An 18,677-nucleotide genomic window follows, 5' to 3' on the forward strand; every position below is an offset into this window, starting at 1 on the left:
TTTTCATTAGTTTTTGCAGATGAGTAAAAGATTTTTCAAAAAAAAGTAAAAAAAAGTCATTTTATAACCAAAACTCACCATATTTTATTATTTTTAATAGTAAATTAGATTATATGATAAAAATAATGGTCTAAAGAAAGCCTTGCTTGTCCTGAAAAAAAAACAATATATAATGTGTGTAGGTGCGCAAAATGAGAAAGAAGAAAATTACAGCAACACTGAAAAAGAGTGTCATTAAGGGGTTAATACTCTGCAGTATTTTTAATTTACCTTTTTTTTCCTAAGAAAGGAGCAAAGGCTCTAGATGAGCCCTGTTTCATACTGTTTGCATGATAGTCTAAACTAGCACGCTTTTAATGCATATGGCAAGGACAGGTCATTGTTTCTCATTCTCTGTGAACTTTAACCCCTTAAGGACCGGGCTCGTTTTTTCTTTTTGTACCCTGTGGGACCGAGGCTGTTTTAATACTTTTGTGGTGCTTGTGTTCAGCTGTAATTTTCTCCTCACCCATTTAGTGTACCCACATAAGTTATATATTGTTTTTTTCAGGACAAGATGGGCTTTCTTCAAATATCATTATTTCGATCGTATCATCTTATTTACTATAAAAAAATAAAAAAAAACATGGTGAAAAATTGAAAACTAGCTAAATAGATTCTACTACTTGTCCTGAGTTTAGAAATACCCAAATTGTACTTTAGTTATAGATATACAGGTTCTGGTATATGTCACTGTCAAACAACACCCCAATGTGTGTTCAGGAACATCTCCTGAGCGCAGTGATACCCGACATGCATGGGTTTGTCGTGTTGTTTGAGATTTAAAATGCCACATTTGGGAAGTGCGCTTTTTTTCTCCATTTTGGTCAGTCTGTACCTATGCCCTATCTTTGAGCTCGGCCACTCCAATTTACCCCATTAGCCATTTTTTTTTATATTAGACACCCCTTGGGTATTTGAAGTGCTTTTATTTTAACTCTTTGTTGAGATTTTTGAGAAATTTTAGCACTTGCTCAAAATAATAAACTTTATTTTTTTATTTTATTTTTTAATACTTTTTTTATATATTTTTTACACATTTTGCTGGTACTGGATGGTTCATCTAGTGACATCACTGCATAATTCTTTTTTTTTCCATTTTTTTAAATTTTTTATTATTTTTTGAATATTTTACTAATCACATTGTGATTAGAAAGCTGGGCTCCATTGACTTGCATGGTTGAATGCAGTACCTGTATTCAACCTGCAAGTGGAGCCAGAGTTCTCTAGAGGGTCTGGAGACAATCTAGCGAACTCTTTCATCTTTATTGGTTTTTTTCCCTGGCCGCCGCCATCTTGCTGATGGCGAAGAACACCGGCAGCTTGCGGCACCATCCAGAGGTAAGTGTTTGGTGTCGCTGGATGCCTCCTGATCGAGGCATTCCAGCGACACCATTTAAACGCTTTTAAAACGGGCGTCCGCCACCATACAATGTATGGCGGCTGTTGATGCCCCGGGGAGGGGACAGACATGGCCCCCGATGCCGATCTCGGCCTTGCTGAATGCCTCGACATCGAGGCATTACAGTAACGCCGTTTAAGCGAAGAAAGTGATCGTTGATCACTTTCTAAGCTTATTTAATTTTTTGACGGTTCAGGACCGTCAAAGGTCATTAAGTGACCGTTTTTCCATGACGGTCCTGAACCGGCAAAGGTCGTTAAGGGGTTAAAACAGCTTTAAACGCACTACACATTGATAACCTTGTTGTTATTTGTATAGTTACCAGGGGTTTACAAATATTTATAGGCTTTGAAGCCAAATATTTGTAGGCCAAGCAAAGAAATTCAGGAGCCAGGAAATGGTACTTCCATATTGTTCTATTTAAAACTCCATAAAAAAAATCCAAAAATGTAAGAAACAGCATCTAATGGTTTCCCAGCTCCTGAAATCGTAGGGATCTTATTCGCCATGGCTTCCTGGCTCCTGGAATTTTTGAAATTCTTAGAAAAATGTGCAAGTTGTATTTTTCGTCGTTAGGTGTATTTTATTTACATACTAGTCTTTTTGTTGTAGTCTCTGAAAATGAATTCCAAACAACCAAGTGGGGCAGAATACCGTATAAAAGAAAACATAACAAAATAGGAAAAAACGGCATCAACCGATGAGAATACCGAAGCACCTAGTGTCTTTGAAGAGATGATTTCAAGGTTGTCTCCAGAATCTCATTGTAACGATTGGAATGCAGCTTTAGAATTGAATGTTGCTATTAATAGAGCATCACAGTCACCACCATTATCAACTACTGACAAGGATGAGAGACTCGGCACCTTCAATACCATAATTGATACTGATGCGAGGGATTCTAAATTTTAATGATCCACCTTCATGGCCTTGCATAATAGATAAAATAAGGTGCTACCTTATTAAGCATGGGCCTGACCAAGGAAAAACTGCAGATTTCAACATCCAAAGATGGTAGGAAATTCTCAAAAGACTGGTTTTTAAAGAAACATTTTAATGGTGAACTAGTCAAACGCAATTGGCTTATTTACTTAGAAAACAGTAAGTCAATTTTTTGTTTCCCATGTATGCTGTTTGATCAACGATAGGATTTAAGGACAGGAAAAATGTAAATCGTATTGTAGAACACGAAAATTCTGCAAATCACCACCAAAACTTTTTGGCTCTGCTTGTTAGGACGGATTAGTTTTAGGACAGCAGGACAGCGGTTCAACAGGATTGTTGAAATGGGCCACAGGAGACCAACGTGAGACACCAAAGAAGCTACTGGGAATAGGCATTAGGCAGCTGAAACACTGCAGGAGAAGACAAGTAAAATATGTAAGATTGTTCAACAGCCAGAGTGCTACAAACAACCTCAATTGCTCCAGCACAGGTGTGTAGGTGAACTGTCATTTATATACTTGATGGGGAGGAAGTGTCTAGGGAGTTTAACCCTATGTGTCAGAAAATGCAGGCTACCATCCTTCAGCTTAGGAGTCTGCCCAATCTTCAATCTCTAGTGCAGGAAACATGGCATCTGGACTCTGTTTAGGACTTTGAGGCATATCACGGGGAATCTTCTGAGCAAGAGTTGATGTCTTATAGAGGAAGTGGGCATGGCAGCCTCTACAGTCTGTGCAGCCTTGAATCAGGGCCCAAGCCAGAAACAAATGGTGAGGATCCCTTCAAGGGTTACTCCAGGAAATCCTTTTCACTGCATGGGACCCTGGCAAACATTATTAAGGAACAATGGAAGCATTCAGAGAGAAAGCTGAGTATATCCAAAAGATAAAGAAAGCACTTTCCCTTTGATCAAGAAGATTCTGCTTTATGTGTCCTTTCTAAGGTGGACCCAGCTGTGGCCAAAGCAACCAAAAGAACTGTCCTTCCAATGGAAGATGCTGGTCAGTTGTGTGGCCTCATGAACAGAAAAAGCAGAAAGTGTCCTTTGTAAGGACCACCTTTCGTAAGTTCTGATGGCAGGTTCATCCCAGTCAGGAGTTTATCTTCCTGAAACCTTGGAAGAATATTACTTCTGACACCAGTCAGGGTTACAGAATGGAACTTCAGGCAAAGGCCCCTTCTCATTTCATGGGCTCTATGCTTCTGATGTCCAGAGTCAGACATTTATAGAATGTGATCATTCTGGTGCCATCCAGCGATCTATATTCCCAGGTCTTTGTTGTCAGATTCAGGGAAACTAAGGCTGATCTGTTTCAAGAAGGTAACGAACAGTACCTTAGTGGCTTTTTGTTGAGCCACCGCAAGCATATCAGCGGCGATCAGGTATTCGATCCGCCGCTACATGTTCACACAGGATCTGTATGCAACAGGCTCACATCACAGCATCCCCACGTCCTCCATCAGGACGCCTCTACGTCCTCCAGCGGTTTCGAGCTGCTGTTCTCCACTGGGGCCATAATCCACCACTGGCCGGTCATCCATGGGCCCGCAAAACGGAGTACCATATCCGAAAAACCTTCTGGTGGCCATCCTTAACACGTGACTTCAGCGCATTCATTGCCACCTGTCCTCAATATTCCCGTCACAAGTCCTTGCACACCCGCCCTTCTGGTCTGCTAGTACCTCTTCCCGTTCCAAAAACCCCATGGACTTTCCTGTCTCTCGTGGGTTCAACACCATCCTCGTTGTGGTTGATAGGTTCTCCAGACAGGCTCACTTCATTGTCCTGCCCAAGCTACCCACGGCGTCCCAGTTGGCGGACGTGTTTATCAAAGAAGTGGTTCGGTTACACGTGGTGTCGGATAAAGGTCCCCAGTTTGTATCCAAGTACTGGAGAACTCTTTGCTGCAAGTTAGGCATCCGTACAAATCTGTCATAGGCTTATCACCCACAATCCAATGGTCAGACAGAGCACACTAATCAAACCTTGAAACAATATCTGCGCTTATACGTCAATGAACGACAAGACAACTGGTCTTCCCTGTTACCCTTAGCCGAGCTGACCTACAATAACGCCGTCCATGAATCCTTATGTTGCTCGCCTTTCTTTGCTGCTTTGGGATACCATCCCATTGTCTTACCATCTCCATCCGCCTTTCGCGGTGTCAGCATACCAGCTGTCGAGGAGCGGGTTGTTAACATGGGAACCCATTGGAAGGCTCTCTGGGAACAGCTGGCCAAAGCTCAAGCCCACAGCAAGACCGCTGCAGACAAGTATCGTGCTACGCCACCCCACTACAGGGTTGGTGACTATGTATGGCTATCCACGCGTAACATAGCACTTCGTCAACCCAGTAGGACTCTAGGTCCCCGGTTCCTCGGTCCCTTCCTCATCATCAAGCGTGTCAACGAGGTCGCAGTGTCCCTTGCTCTTCCTCCTTCGATGCGTATCCCCAACACGTTCCACGTGTCCCTCCTTAAACCCTGCGTTGTTAACCGCTATTCTATGACCCTTCATCCTCCTGCCCCTGTCCTTGTCCACGGCCACAAAGAGCACATTGTCCGCCGCGTGCTCGATTCCCGTTGACACGCGGCTCCATCCAGTATCTGCTCGACTGGCGAGGGTGCGGTCCAGAGAAGCGGACCTGGGTTCCTGCCCGCGCTGTGCACGCGCCTCAATGTGTCTCTCGTTTCCATGCCCGCTTCCCTCTCTGTCCTGGTCCTTCGCGCCCGGAGCACACTCCTGGGAGGGGGGTTGTGTTGCACCTACCTGTCCCTCGCACACGCCCTTCTCGTGTACTGACGTGCTGTAAGGCACTTACCTGGCAGACGCGGGGAAGTTCCTCTTCGTCCTCCCGGCAGATACGCCGGCACCGCTCCCTGCTACATGAAGCAGCCGCTCGCATGCGCGGCCGCTTCATGAATATTTATGCGGCTGACCGCCGCCTGGATTCTGCTGCGTCGCTATGGCGACGGTGGACGCGGTTACATCACGGACGCCGGGGAACGCCTCCCCGGGCTATTTAAACTTCTCAAACCCATCCACCAGTGCTCAGTTGTACTGGTGCTTCCGTACCCATTGAGCCCCTTGTATTTTTCGTGTATCCTTTTCCTATTGCTGGTATCCTGACCCTGGTGTGCTCAACGGCTATCGTGTATTTCTGGAATCCTGACCCTGGCTATTCTTACGACTTGTGTATCTCTGGCATCCTGACCCCGGTCCGCTAAACGGTTATTGTGTATCTCTGGCTTCCTGACCTCGGCTATCCATTCGGCTCCTGTGTTATTCCGGTATCCTGACCCTGGCTTTCCTAACGACTCTGTGTACCTCCGGTATCCTGACCCTGGTCTGCTTAACGACGCTGTCCTGATCACCCGTGCTTACAGCAACACCGCCAAGTGCCCTGTTATCCACCTCAGGCCCCTTGTTCGTGTCCTGTACTGAGCAAGCGTGTTCCTTTCCTGCACCCCGGATTCCTTCTGGTAAGACGATCCTTACAGAACAACTGAGCCTAACATGGAATCCGCAGGAATTGCTGACGCCCTCTCGGCTCTCACGGGACAAATTGCCTCCCTTACTCGTTCTCTTCAAGACCTCCAAACTAGCCACGCACATATGCAGCGTCAACTTCATGAACTCCATACAAATCTACCTGCCTCCGGGGGATCCACTTCTGGAACAGCTCCGCCCCCGGTGATGGAAGAAACCGGTGCTACTGCTCCTGAACCTAAGGTGCCTTTACCTGAACGTTTCTCTGGGGACAGAACTCGTTATCGCACATTCATGACCTCCTGCCAGATCCTGTTCTCACTACAACCTAGAACGTACGCCTCTGACCATGTTAAAGTACGAACTGTGATCTCCTTGCTCTCTGGTGAACCCCAACTGTGGGCCCATCATTTGCTTCACACTAATAACTCCATCCTGAATTCCTGGGCTGATTTTAGTCATGCTATGGATACCTTGTTTGATGACCCGTTTCGTTCCACCTCTGCACAAGCAGCCATACGTGCGTTACGCCAAGGCAAAAGACCTGTGGAGGAATACGTCACAGAATTCCGGAGCCTGGCTTTTGAAAGTAAATGGAACGAACCAGCACTTCTGGACCAATTCCGTCTGGGTTTATCCGAGAGCTTAAAGGATGAACTGGCCCGTGTGGGTATTCCCAATTCATTAGAGGAGTTAATATATCTGACCATTCAGCTTGACCGCAGATTTCGGGAAAGACGCCTGGAACGCGCAGCCTCAGCCGTTCCTGCCCCAAGACGCTACCTCCCTCCGGTGCCTCATACTGCTCCTACGGTTCCTACCCTTCCTCCTCTCCAGTTACCAGCGATCATGCCCCCTCCGGAAGAACCAATGCAGATCGGATTGGCACGAGGTCCACTATCCGAAGCTGAGAAAACCCGTCGGAGGAGGAACAATCTGTGCCTATACTGTGGTGAACCCGGGCATCTGATCCACTCCTGTCCTCGACGCCCTCCTAAGGGTAAGCCCACACATACTACAGTTTGCTTGAGTTCCTTTCCTAGAGATGGGTCTCCTCACCTATCCATTCCTTTGTTTTTGCAGTGGACCAGTAATTCAACTACAGTGTCTGCCATCATTGACTCCGGTGCCAGTAGCTGCTTTATGGATCAAGACTTTGCCAAGCAATTGCACATACCAACATTGACCAAAGCAGCTCCAATACATATCCAAGTAGTAGATGGCACTCCGCTATCCTCTGGACCCATCACCCAAGAAACACCACGACTCCAGGTACTACTGGGAAATAATCATATGGAACATCTGAACTTTGACTTGATCCCATCACCTATGTTCCCAATTATTCTCGGACTATCCTGGCTGAGGCTTCATAATCCTACAATAAACTGGGCCACAGGCACCCTCTCCTTCCAATCTTTTTTTTGTCACACTCGTTGTCTCTCCAATCGCCAATCACTCCTGCTTCTCCCTGACGATTCATCCTCTTCTCCGGTCCTACGTCTCCCCAAGCAATATGCAGAATTCAGTGACGTATTCGATAAGAAGGGAGCCGACTCTCTTCCTCCCCAAAGAACTTATGATTGTCCTATCGATCTTCTCCCAGGAGCTCCCATTCCCTTTGGCAGAATATTTCCGTTATCGGAACCTGAACTACGTTACCTCAAAGACTATATCCAAGAAAATTTAGCCAAGGGTTTTATTCGTCCGTCTACCTCCCCCGCCGGTGCAGGAATCTTCTTTGTAGAAAAAAAAGATGGCAGTTTACGCCCTTGCATCGACTATCGTGAATTAAACAAGATCACTATAAAGAACAGATATCCGTTGTCTCTTATTCCTGAACTTCTGGACCGACTGAAAGATGCACACATCTTCACCAAAATTGATCTCCGGGGGGCTTACAATCTAGTTCACATACGGGAGGGAGACGAGTGGAAGACCGCCTTTCGAAGTCGCTATAGACACTTTGAGTACCTCGTAATGCCTTTCGGGTTATGTAATGCCCCCGCAACGTTTCAACATTTTCTAAATGACGTGTTCCGGGACTACCTTGACACATTTCTGGTAGTCTACTTGGATGACATCCTCATTTTCTCATCAACTCTGTCTGAACATCGGGACCAGGTTAAACTGGTCCTCAAACGCCTACGCTCACATCATCTCTATGCTAAACTAGAGAAATGCCAATTCGAATCCTCCCGAGTAGAATTCCTGGGGTTCATTATCACGCCGGGGAGTCTACAAATGGATCCTAAGAAAGTGTCAGCAATACTGGAATGGCCGATACCCTCTGATAAAAAAGCGATTCAACGCTTCATCGGCTTCGCGAATTACTATCGCAAATTCATTCGAAATTTCTCTCATGTCATCGCACCCATCACAAGACTTACTCGCCAGTCCTCTCATTTCGCATGGTCACCTGACGCTCAGAAGGCGTTTGACATCTTGAAACAGTATTTTACCACGGCTCCTATTCTCATCCAACCCAACGTTGCTGAACCCTTTTATGTGGAGGTAGACGCTTCGGATGTAGCCGTAGGGGCAATCTTATCCCAGAGACATGGAGAAAAACAGAGTCTACACCCAGTAGCCTATTATTCTCGCAAACTCACCCCTTCAGAAACAAACTACAGTGTGGGGGATAGAGAATTGTTGGCCATCCAGCAGGCACTAGAAGCCTGGCGTCATCTTCTGGAGGGTACCATACATCCCGTGACGGTTTATACCGACCATCGGAACCTCGAGTATCTCCGTTCTGCACGTAGATTGTGCCCGAGACAGGCAAGGTGGGCTCTCTTCTTTACAAGATTTAATTTACACATCACCTACCGCCCTGGATCCCGAAATATTAAAGCAGATGCCTTGTCCCGAATACCAGTTACCTCACATCACCCTAAGAGTCAGTCTGATACCATTCTTCCATCCAATTTGTTTCTTACTCACCAACCACCCCTTATGGACTACATCCGTACCTCATCCCGTGGTGTGCCAATGCCAAGAACACATCCTCCTATCCGTCGTACCAGGAACCTTCTCTATTACCGTAACATGATATTTGTACCACGACCAGCTCGTCTAAGGGTACTACAAACCTGTCATGATTCCCTCCTTTCTGGACATGGGGGCATTAAGAAAACCCTAGATCTCGTCCGACGTCATTTTTGGTGGCCTTCACTGGATCGAGACGTTACCTCGTTTGTCCGCTCATGCACCACCTGTGCCCGAACCAAGACCACACGCAAGAAACCGGTAGGCCTCCTCCGCCCGTTATTCATCCCGTCGATCCCCTGGTCAAAAATTTCTATGGACTTTATTGTAGATCTACCACCCTCAAAGAGACACGACACAATAATGGTGGTGGTAGACAGATTTACTAAGATGGCACATTTTATTCCCACCATTGGTATTCCCTCAGCAGCGACCACGGCCACCTTGTTCCTGAATACTGTTTTTCGGCTCCATGGACTACCACAGACCATCACTTCTGACCGGGGGGTACAATTCACATCACGTTTCTGGAAGATCTTCTGTCGTAATCTGCACATTCGTCCCACGCTGTCCACGGCCTTTCATCCTCAAACCAACGGTCAAACAGAACGTTTAAACCAAATATTGGAACAATATTTGAGGTGTTATACCACTCACCTCCAGAATGATTGGCTCCAGTTCCTCCCCTCTGCGGAATTTACCTACAACAACCAAAAACAACGTTCCATACAAATGTCACCATTTTTTGCTAACTACGGCTACCATCCTACCATGATTCCGGGCCTACCCACCGGACCTACGGTTCCTGGAATTACGGACCGAGTCACCGCTCTCGCCAGACAATTTGGAACCCTGAAAGAGAACCTGATCAAGGCTCGTAAAACATACAAATTATATGCAGATCGTCATCGATCCAACCCGCCAACCTACCATTGCGGTGACAAAGTCTGGCTGTCCACAAGTAACCTGCGCCTGCAGGTGCCATCGAAAAAATTAGGACCCAAGTTTATCTGTCCTTATGCCATCACCAGGATCATCAATCCAGTAACAGTGCAGTTGAAACTGCCCGCTACATGTCGGATCCATCCCGTGTTCCACGTATCTCTGGTCAAGCCGTGGGTAGCTAACCCTTTTCCTGGTCGTGTACCTCCTCCGCCTGCTCCTGTTGTCATCGATGGGGTGGAGGAGTATGTGGTACAAAAGATTGTTGACTCCAGAATCCGTCATGGACACTTGGAATACCTGATACACTGGAAGGGGTATAGCCCAGAAGAAAGAACCTGGGAACCGGCAGATCAGGTGCATGCCCCCGTCTGTGTTCGCAGATTCCACAAGCTGCATCCTCTCAAGCCGGGTTCTCCACGCCCCCGGAGGTCGCGTCTTGCGGGGGGATCCTGTAAGGCACTTACCTGGCAGACGCAGGGAAGTTCCTCTTCGTCCTCCCGGCAGATACGCCGGCACCGCTCCCTGCTACATGAAGCAGCCGCTCGCATGCGCGGCCGCTTCATGAATATTTATGCGGCTGACCGCTGCCTGGATTCCGCTGCGTCGCTATGGCGACGGTGGACGCGGTTACGTCACGGACGCCGGGGAATGCCTCCCCGGGCTATTTAAACTTCTCAAACCCATCCACCAGTGCTCAGTTGTACTGGTGCTTCCGTACCCATTGAGCCCCTTGTATTTTTCGTGTATCCTGTTCCTATTGCTGGTATCCTGACCCTGGTCTGCTCAACGGCTATCGTGTATTTCTGGAATCCTGACCCTGGCTATTCTTACGACTTGTGTATCTCTGGCATCCTGACCCCGGTCCGCTAAACGGTTATTGTGTATCTCTGGCTTCCTGACCTCGGCTATCCATTCGGCTCCTGTGTTATTCCGGTATCCTGACCCTGGCTTTCCTATAGACTCTGTGTACCTCCGGTATCCTGACCCTGGTCTGCTTAACGACGCTGTCCTGATCACCCGTGCTTACAGCAACACCGCCAAGTGCCCTGTTATCCACCTCAGGCCCCTTGTGCGTGTCCTGTACTGAGCAAGCGTGTTCCTTTCCTGCACCCCGGATTCCTTCTGGTAAGACGATCCTTACACGTGCGCTCGGCGTGTGTACTGAGCGGTCACGCCTCCCGGCCAGTGACCGTTCTACTCACAAGCATTCCTTTTTCTTTCTCATTTTATGGCAGCATTCCCACACAATAAAATGTATTATTTTTCCCCAAAACTGAGTGTAACATTATACCAGAGATTTTCCAGTATATACAGTATATATATATTTTAAATACTTTGTAGCGACACATAAAAAAAAAATGTCTTTTAGTTCCACCTATTAACTATAATAACTGTATTCTTGGATATTATTGGGAAGTCCCTGTGGCTCTGCCCTTTTGATGGATTCACGTAGAAAGTTAAGTATTTCTGTACCTCTCTTTCTCTACGAATCTGTAAGCAGTATTCAGGCCTCTTGGAGTACTTTCGGAAAAGAGCAGAACCACGAGGACCGCCTCTCCCCTGTTCCTCCTATTGGGGAAGTGCTGTGAGAGGCTTGGTTCACAGGGAAACAGACAAAGCAACAAGAACAATAAAAGAGGCAAGAAAAGGAGACAGGGACACAGTAGTGGTCGTCAGAGAATATTGAGTGTAAGACTGAGTTGCAGAACTCTCAGAAATTGTCTGCTGATGGTCTGACCATGAATAGACCTAGCCCTGATTGGCAAGTGATAACTACAAGAGCTAGCATTGTAGTGCAACATACAAATATATATATGTGTCACCTGGTGTAAAATGATTGTATTCTGTGTCATATTTATATATGTCATTGGTCAAGGGGTTAGAACTGTATGCAAATAAAGTGCACTGTTTATTATGCATACAATATACCAAACAACCTTTTTATGATGTGCTTAACAAAAAAATACATACAGGCCATTGTGTGATGTCATCAGGCCACTCATGTGGAGGAACCGAAGCTGGTTCATCACAGAATCTAAAATAAAAAAATATTTTTAGGAACAGAAACATTTTATGCTGAAAAACAAATAGTAACTATTAATGAAAACATTCTGACATCATTTACTGTGAGATTTTCATATATGTTTCAGTTAGTATGACAATGCTCATTAATTACGTATGTAAGTCGAATGTCAAAAAATCTAGTAGAATGGGTCATACTGAAGTGCTCGGTGACTTTAATTGTTGTACTGATAGGATGCCACATTTGCCACACCAATAATTGTGAAGTGGAAGCGACTATGAGTAACAACACCTCACAAATGCTCTTTTGGCCGAATAACTACACATTCCAACAGACACACTCAAACAGCTTTAGGAAAGTGCTCCCACAAAAGTGGCAGCTGTTGTAGTCACAAAAAAGTGTCACGTGAAAAAGAAAGTACACCCTTACTGCTTCCATAAAGAATTACGTAGCAGATAGCTGCTGCTTATCAAAATCCCTTGATTAATTGATCATCAGCAAGTGTGACCACCTCTAAAAAAGCCAAAGTTTTAGCAGTTTGGTGGTCTAGAGCATTCAGGTGTGTATTAACACAATACCAAGGAGGAAGGACATCAGCAATGATCTTAGAGAAGCAACTGTTGCTGCCCATCAATCTGGGAAGGGTTATAAGGTAATTGACAAAAAAACTGTAAAGTCCATCATTCTAAAGTGAGAAAGATTCTTTAAAAGTGGAAAACAGCTGCCAATTTCACCAGGGTGGACATCCCAGCAAATTCACCCCAAGGTCAGACCCTGCAGTACTCAGAGAAATAGCAAGAAGCCCAAGAGTTACATTTCAGATTCTACAGACCTCAGTTAGCATGACAGTACAATGAGAAAAACAAATATAGTTTGTATGGAAGGGTTGTCAGGAGAAAGCATCTTCTCTCTGAAAAGAAGATGGTGTCGCTCGTGTATCACTAGAGGTACTCACCGCAGGAGTTATTCTGCCCAGAAAACTGCTGTATAGGGAGAAGCCCCAACAGTGGTAATCCAGGACTTAGACGATCCCAACAGTGAGACACTCTCCGTGAACACAGGTAGCAGGTAAGTACTGAGTATGGCAAACAGGTACAGGTGAGGATGTCAGACAAGCCAGGTCGGAGCACAGGAGCAGGTTAGCAGACAAGCCGGGTCGGTACACAGGAGCAGGTTAGCAGACAAGCCGGGTCGGTACACAGGAGCAGGTTAGCAGACAAGCCGGGTCGGTACACAGGAGCAAGTTAGCAGACAAGCCGGGTCGGTACACAGGAGCAAGTTAGCAGACAAGCCGGGTCGGTACACAGGAGCAGGTTAGCAGACAAGCCGGGTCGGTACACAGGAGCAGGTTAGCAGACAAGCCGGGTCGGTACACAGGAGCAGGTTAGCAGAAGTACAAGATCACAAAGGCAAAAGGGAGGTCAGGCAGGCAAGGGTCCAAAACAAAGATCAGCAGCAAAACTCAGAATCACAGGTAAAGACCACAACAGGGTGCCTGTGAAAGGACAGCAAGGATTTTTAAATCTGGCGCCAAACAGAAGACCCCGCCTCCGAGCAGAGTCAAGACCATGCCTCCAGACGTCCATCACGTCCACGGCACCAGCCAGAAGGAGTAGCTGCGTCCCAGACAGCGGGTAAGGGAACCCCTCTGGGAACTCCTGCATAGACGGGCAGCCTTAGATCTGCCCGTCGAGGAGTTCCCGGATCCGACCTTCCTCCTCCCGTGTCGGCGGTCGGTCTGTTCGCTGCCGGCACGGAGAGAACGTGTAAGTCTCTTGGGTGCCCGTGCGCTGCGAGCGGTTGTCCGCTCGCCGGCCACGGGTCCGGAGAGAGAAGTATCGGGTCCCTGTGATCCGCGAGCAGACCCCTGCCCGCGGCTAACAGGACCCGAGGACGTGACAGTGACAGATGGCAGCACAGCTTAGGTTTGCAAGCATTCTCACACCAAATGCTACTTTTAATGAAAATGTTAATGTTAACTTAGAGGCCGCTCCTGAATACATTTTCATAATTCAGAAACTGCTGATCTACTTGGATTTTCATGCACAACATCTCTAGGGTTTACAGAGAATGGTCCTAAAAAAAGGAAAATATCCAGTGAGCAGCAGTTGTGTGGACGAAAATGCCTTTGATGCCTTTGATGTCAAAGGCCAGAGGAGAATGGGCAGACTGGTTCTAGATGACAGAAAAGCAAGAATAACTCAAATAACCATTTGTTACAACCAAGGTATGCAGAATACCATCTCTGAATGCACGACACGTCAAACCTTGAAGCAAATTGACTCCTGTCTGCTAAGAAAACAAAACTGAGGCTACAATTCACACAGGCTCACCAAAATTGGACAATAGAAGACTGGAAGAACGTTCCCTGGTCTGATGAGCCTTGATTCCAGCTGCGACCTTCAGATGGCAGTGTCAGACTTTGGCGTAAACAACATGAAATCGTGGATCCATCCTGCCTTGTATCAACGGTTCAAACTGGTGGTGGTGTAATGGGGTGGGGACATTTTTTCACACACTTTGGGCCCCTTACTACTAATTGAGGATCGTTTAAACGCGACAGCCTGAGTATTGTTGCTGACCATGCCCATCCCTTTATGACCACAGTGTGCCCATCTTCTGATACTGTACTCCAATGGCCTCCACAGTCACCAGATCTCAATCCAACTGAGCACCTTTGGGATGTGGTGGAACTGGAGATTCACATCATGGATGTGCAGCCGACAAATATATAGGAACTGCATGATGCCATCATGTACATACAGCCCAAAATCTCTGAAGAAGACTTGTGCATTCAGGTTTGCTCAAATTGCAAATTTATCAAATTGTGGTAAATTCTGCGATTTTTATGAAGCCACGAAAAAGAGGTCAGATTCCCCACGAAAAAAGGTAAAGAAAAGCTCTGAATTTTCGTCTGAAATCCATGTGTGTCTGTATGGCTATGTTATTTTGTGTCTGGGAATATGTGTGTCTATTTATGTTAATATGTGTCTGTGTTTGTCGGTATAGGTGTTTTGCGGGACCTAATACAACACAGGATGATGCACCCATTATGCAGAGACGGTAGTGTCGTCACAGAACAGAGAGCTAGGTAGGAAGTCCAAGGCAGTACAGGATCAGCAGTAAATAAGCGTAATCAGGAGGTTCTGAGGTCGGGGCATGCAGCACAGGATCAGAGTCGGGGAAACAAAGCCAAGGTCTGGTACACGAATGTAGTCAATAGCAACAGGAATATATGAAACGAGAACCCAGAGCGAACACACAAGTGACTCTTCGAACGGGCACTGTATGACTGTGGAAGCGGCGTTAAATAAGGCAAATGGCGGGAAAAACATAGAGACAACCAATGGGAAGCTTTCGTATGCCTAGCGACCCGAAGGAGGTTTTTGGGAAACTGTGATGTGGGCCTGTTGCATACGGATCCTCGATATCACAGCAGAAGACAGGAATGAAATGATGTGTTTTTGTGGTATGATGGGTTCGTCCTGGTGAACGTTGTGATGGCTGTCAAACTGTCGAGAGAGGGCATCCGTTTTGGTGTTTTGTGAACCGGGTCGGTAGGTCATCACGTAGTTGAACAGAGTGAAGAACAGTGCCCATCTGGCTTGACGTGGGTTCATCTGTCGTGCTCCTTCTATATACTGCAGGTTTTTATGGCCAGTCATGACCATGACAGGTTGTTTGGTACCTTCGAGGAGATGCCGCCACACATCAAAGGCGGGTTGAACTGCAAGTAGCTCCCTGTTTCCAACATCATAATTGCATTCAGAGGCTGTGAAACACTTTGAGAAGAAGGTGCAAGGAAGACATTTGGATGTGGTCGGATTGCGTTGCGAAAGAACAGCACCATTCTCTGATGCGTCTACTTCCAGGATGTATTGAAGTGAAGTGATGCTGTCATAATTGCGGATGGCGTAATGCGATGCTGGCGTAATTGCGGATAAATCACCTAGGAACCGATGGACGGCTCCGGTTCCGATAACGGGTAAGTCCGCCCTTGTGGAGGCGTGGTACATGGTAACAAGTCAATGGCACAGTCGTAAGGCCTGTGAGGTGGTAGACGCTCGGCTTGTTTTTTTGGAGAACACATCAAGGTACTCCCAATACTGCTTGGGTACCAGGAGCTTGGGGTCTGTTGGCATGATTTCAAGTGCGAGGTTTACTCGTTGACAGGGAATAGAACAAAGCTGGTGACATTTGTTACTCCAAGCTAGGATCTCTCCTTTTTCCCAATTGATACGTGGGTTGTGAGTATGAAGCCAGGTGTAACCCAATATGAGAGGAGCATGAGGAGACTGGATAATCTCGAACAAAATGTTTTCTCTGTGGGTTGCTCCTATGTACATAGCAAGAGGCGAGGTCTCCTGAGTGACTACCCCTAGGTTGCCGTCCACAGCAGTAACAACTAAAGGAGTCTTTTAGATGCATAGGGGCAAGTGGTGTTTTAGTGCCCACTGTTCATCGAGGAACACACCAGTATGAAAGCTTGGGTGACCACTGAGTGGTCTTGCCACCTAAGCGAAACAGCGAGCAACATACGGTTTGGAGGAGTGGTGATGCATGACATGACGCCTAGGCATGACGCCTAGGGGTTCTCCTCCATCGGTCCCTAAGCTCTTTTGTTTCCCGGGTGTACGGGACAGGTGCGCAGTAGATGGCCAGCTTGACCACAATAGAACAGAGCCCAAGGTTCCTCCTCCTTGTTTTTTCAGCTTCAGTCAAATGGCGTATGGTGCCATTGGTTTGTCGGTAGTAGGGCTAGTGACAACCTGTGGGGACTGGGGCGTAGATAAGCGCATTCAGGAGAGAAACATGGAAAAAGAGAGAACCAAACGGTCTAGGCGTTATACTCCTCAGTATAACGCCTAGACCGTCTGGTCCTCTCTTTTTCCATGTTTCTCTCCTGAATGCGCTTATCTACGCGTAAACAGAGAGCAATGAACTCCTCCAAGTCGGACGGGAAGTGATGGTACAGGAAAGCGTCGTTTATTTTTTCGTTCAGTCCCTTGCGGTACGCTGCTCTCAAGGCTCCCTTATCCCATTTGGCTCACAAGCCAGCGTCCGGAACTCGATGGTATACTGGGATAGAGGCTTATGTCCTTGTTGGAGCTCCAGTAAGGTGGCCTCTGCTGTCTCCCTGCGGCCAGGCATATCAAAGACCGACCGTAGAGCTTCAATGAAGGCAGGGCAGTCGTCGAGTAGCTCTGATTCCTGCTCAATCAAGGGAGAGGCCAAGAGCAGTGCTTCACCTTTCAGCAACGATATGATGAAGGACACCCATTTGGAATGAGAATGAAAGGCCTGAGGGTGATTCCCGAAATGGAGAAGACATTGATTCAGGAAACCTCTGCATTCCTTGGGGTCTCCTGCAAACTTGTCCGGGAGTGGTAACCGAGCAGTAGCTCCTGGTTCCTCAGGACTAGGATCCCCTGACGCAAAAGGAGAGCGCACGGGTGGTGTAACTGCCAGTTATCAGCTCAGTCATGGTGTCCATTTTCTGTGCCAGCGACTGTAGCTGGGAAGAGTTGGATGTTAGCAGCTGGACTTGCTGCTCCTGGCTGGAGAGAACACTTGCCATCTCCGCGGGGTCCCTGTTAGGCCAGTTCAATGTGTTATGCGGAATCTAGGACAACACAGGATGATGCACCCACTATGCAGAGATGGTAGTGTTGTCACAGAACGGAGAGATAGGTAGGAAGTCCAAGGCAAACAGGCAGTACAGGATCAGCGGTAAATAAGCATAATCAGGAGGTTCCGAGGTTGGGGCAGGCAGCACAGGATCAGAGTCAGGAAAGAAAGCCAAGGTCTGGTACACGAACGTAGTCAATAGCAACAGGAATATATGAAACAAGAACCCAGAGCGAACACACAAGTGACTCTTTGAACGGGCACTGTATGACTGTGGAACAGAGTTAAATAAGCAAATGGCGGGAAAAACTGAGAAACAACCAATGGGAAGCAGGGTGACGTCATCGCGTCTGACGCACACTAATGGCGTTGGCGCGATAAACAAAAATATCATCTGTGTGTGCTACACACGCGAGCGCCGCGGGTGTACCACACTGGCAGATACCATGCGAGTGCCCCGGGCACGCCGCGGCAGCTCGTACAGAGCCGTTGGTGCGTCATGCAACCGCTGTGCGCGTGCCGCATCGATGTGCGCGTCCCTCCGTGTACGTGCCATGCGCCGTGTGCGTCATCGCACAGGAGCCGCCCACCCGTGGGACCGCGGCGGATATGGTAGGTACAACAATAGGTAAGTCCTATGGGTGCGATCTGGGTGATGTACTCCATCACCTTTACCCCACCAAGTACTTTAACCCCTTAATAACAATTGCTTGATCTGGGATGTCATGCACTAACATCCGGTTAGTGACAATTGACGTGCCAGGGCCATGGAAGGAGTTAAAATATCAGCATTTGAATTACCCTGGGGTGTCTAGTTTTCAAAAATGCATGGTTTTATTGGGCACATTAAATTGGCCGGCTTCAAAGATGTACTAAATAGGGCATGGGCACAGGATCACCAAATAAAGTTAAAAATTGAAAAACGTGCATTCCCCAAATGTGTTCCTTTTGCCCCAAAACAGCCAGGCAAACCCATGCATGGGGGGAATCACTGTACTTTGGGGATGTTGCTGAACACATATTGGGGTGTTTTGTGACAGTGACGTAAAGTGCATGGAAAGAGTTAAAATACTAACAATTGAAAAATATATGGTTTGATGGGATAAATTGTAGTGGCCAGCTTCAAAGACACCCGAAATGGCACATGGGGGAGGAATTAGCCAGATTTGGAAAAAAATGGTTTAGAAATAGCAAAACACTACTTGTACTTATTGCCCCAA

General features: G+C 47.1%; 1 protein-coding gene and 1 long non-coding RNA gene across 2 annotated transcripts in view; one reads left to right on the forward strand and one right to left on the reverse strand.

The window, feature by feature from the left end:
* Positions 1-18,677, reverse strand: part of RHBDF1 (rhomboid 5 homolog 1) — a 542,782-nt gene that overhangs the window by 168,789 nt on the left and 355,316 nt on the right. Inside the window, exon 13 of the mRNA XM_053472100.1 lies at positions 11,778-11,841. Within this exon, the coding sequence (XP_053328075.1) occupies positions 11,778-11,841 (64 nt within the window). The remainder of the gene's footprint in view (positions 1-11,777; positions 11,842-18,677) is intronic.
* The window catches only part of LOC128502357 (uncharacterized), a 306,149-nt gene that overhangs the window by 90,670 nt on the left and 196,802 nt on the right, over positions 1-18,677 (forward strand). The window lies entirely within an intron of this gene.

Source organism: Spea bombifrons, chromosome 7 (assembly GCF_027358695.1).
Source record: "Spea bombifrons isolate aSpeBom1 chromosome 7, aSpeBom1.2.pri, whole genome shotgun sequence".
Classification (NCBI taxonomy): domain Eukaryota; kingdom Metazoa; phylum Chordata; class Amphibia; order Anura; family Pelobatidae; genus Spea; species Spea bombifrons.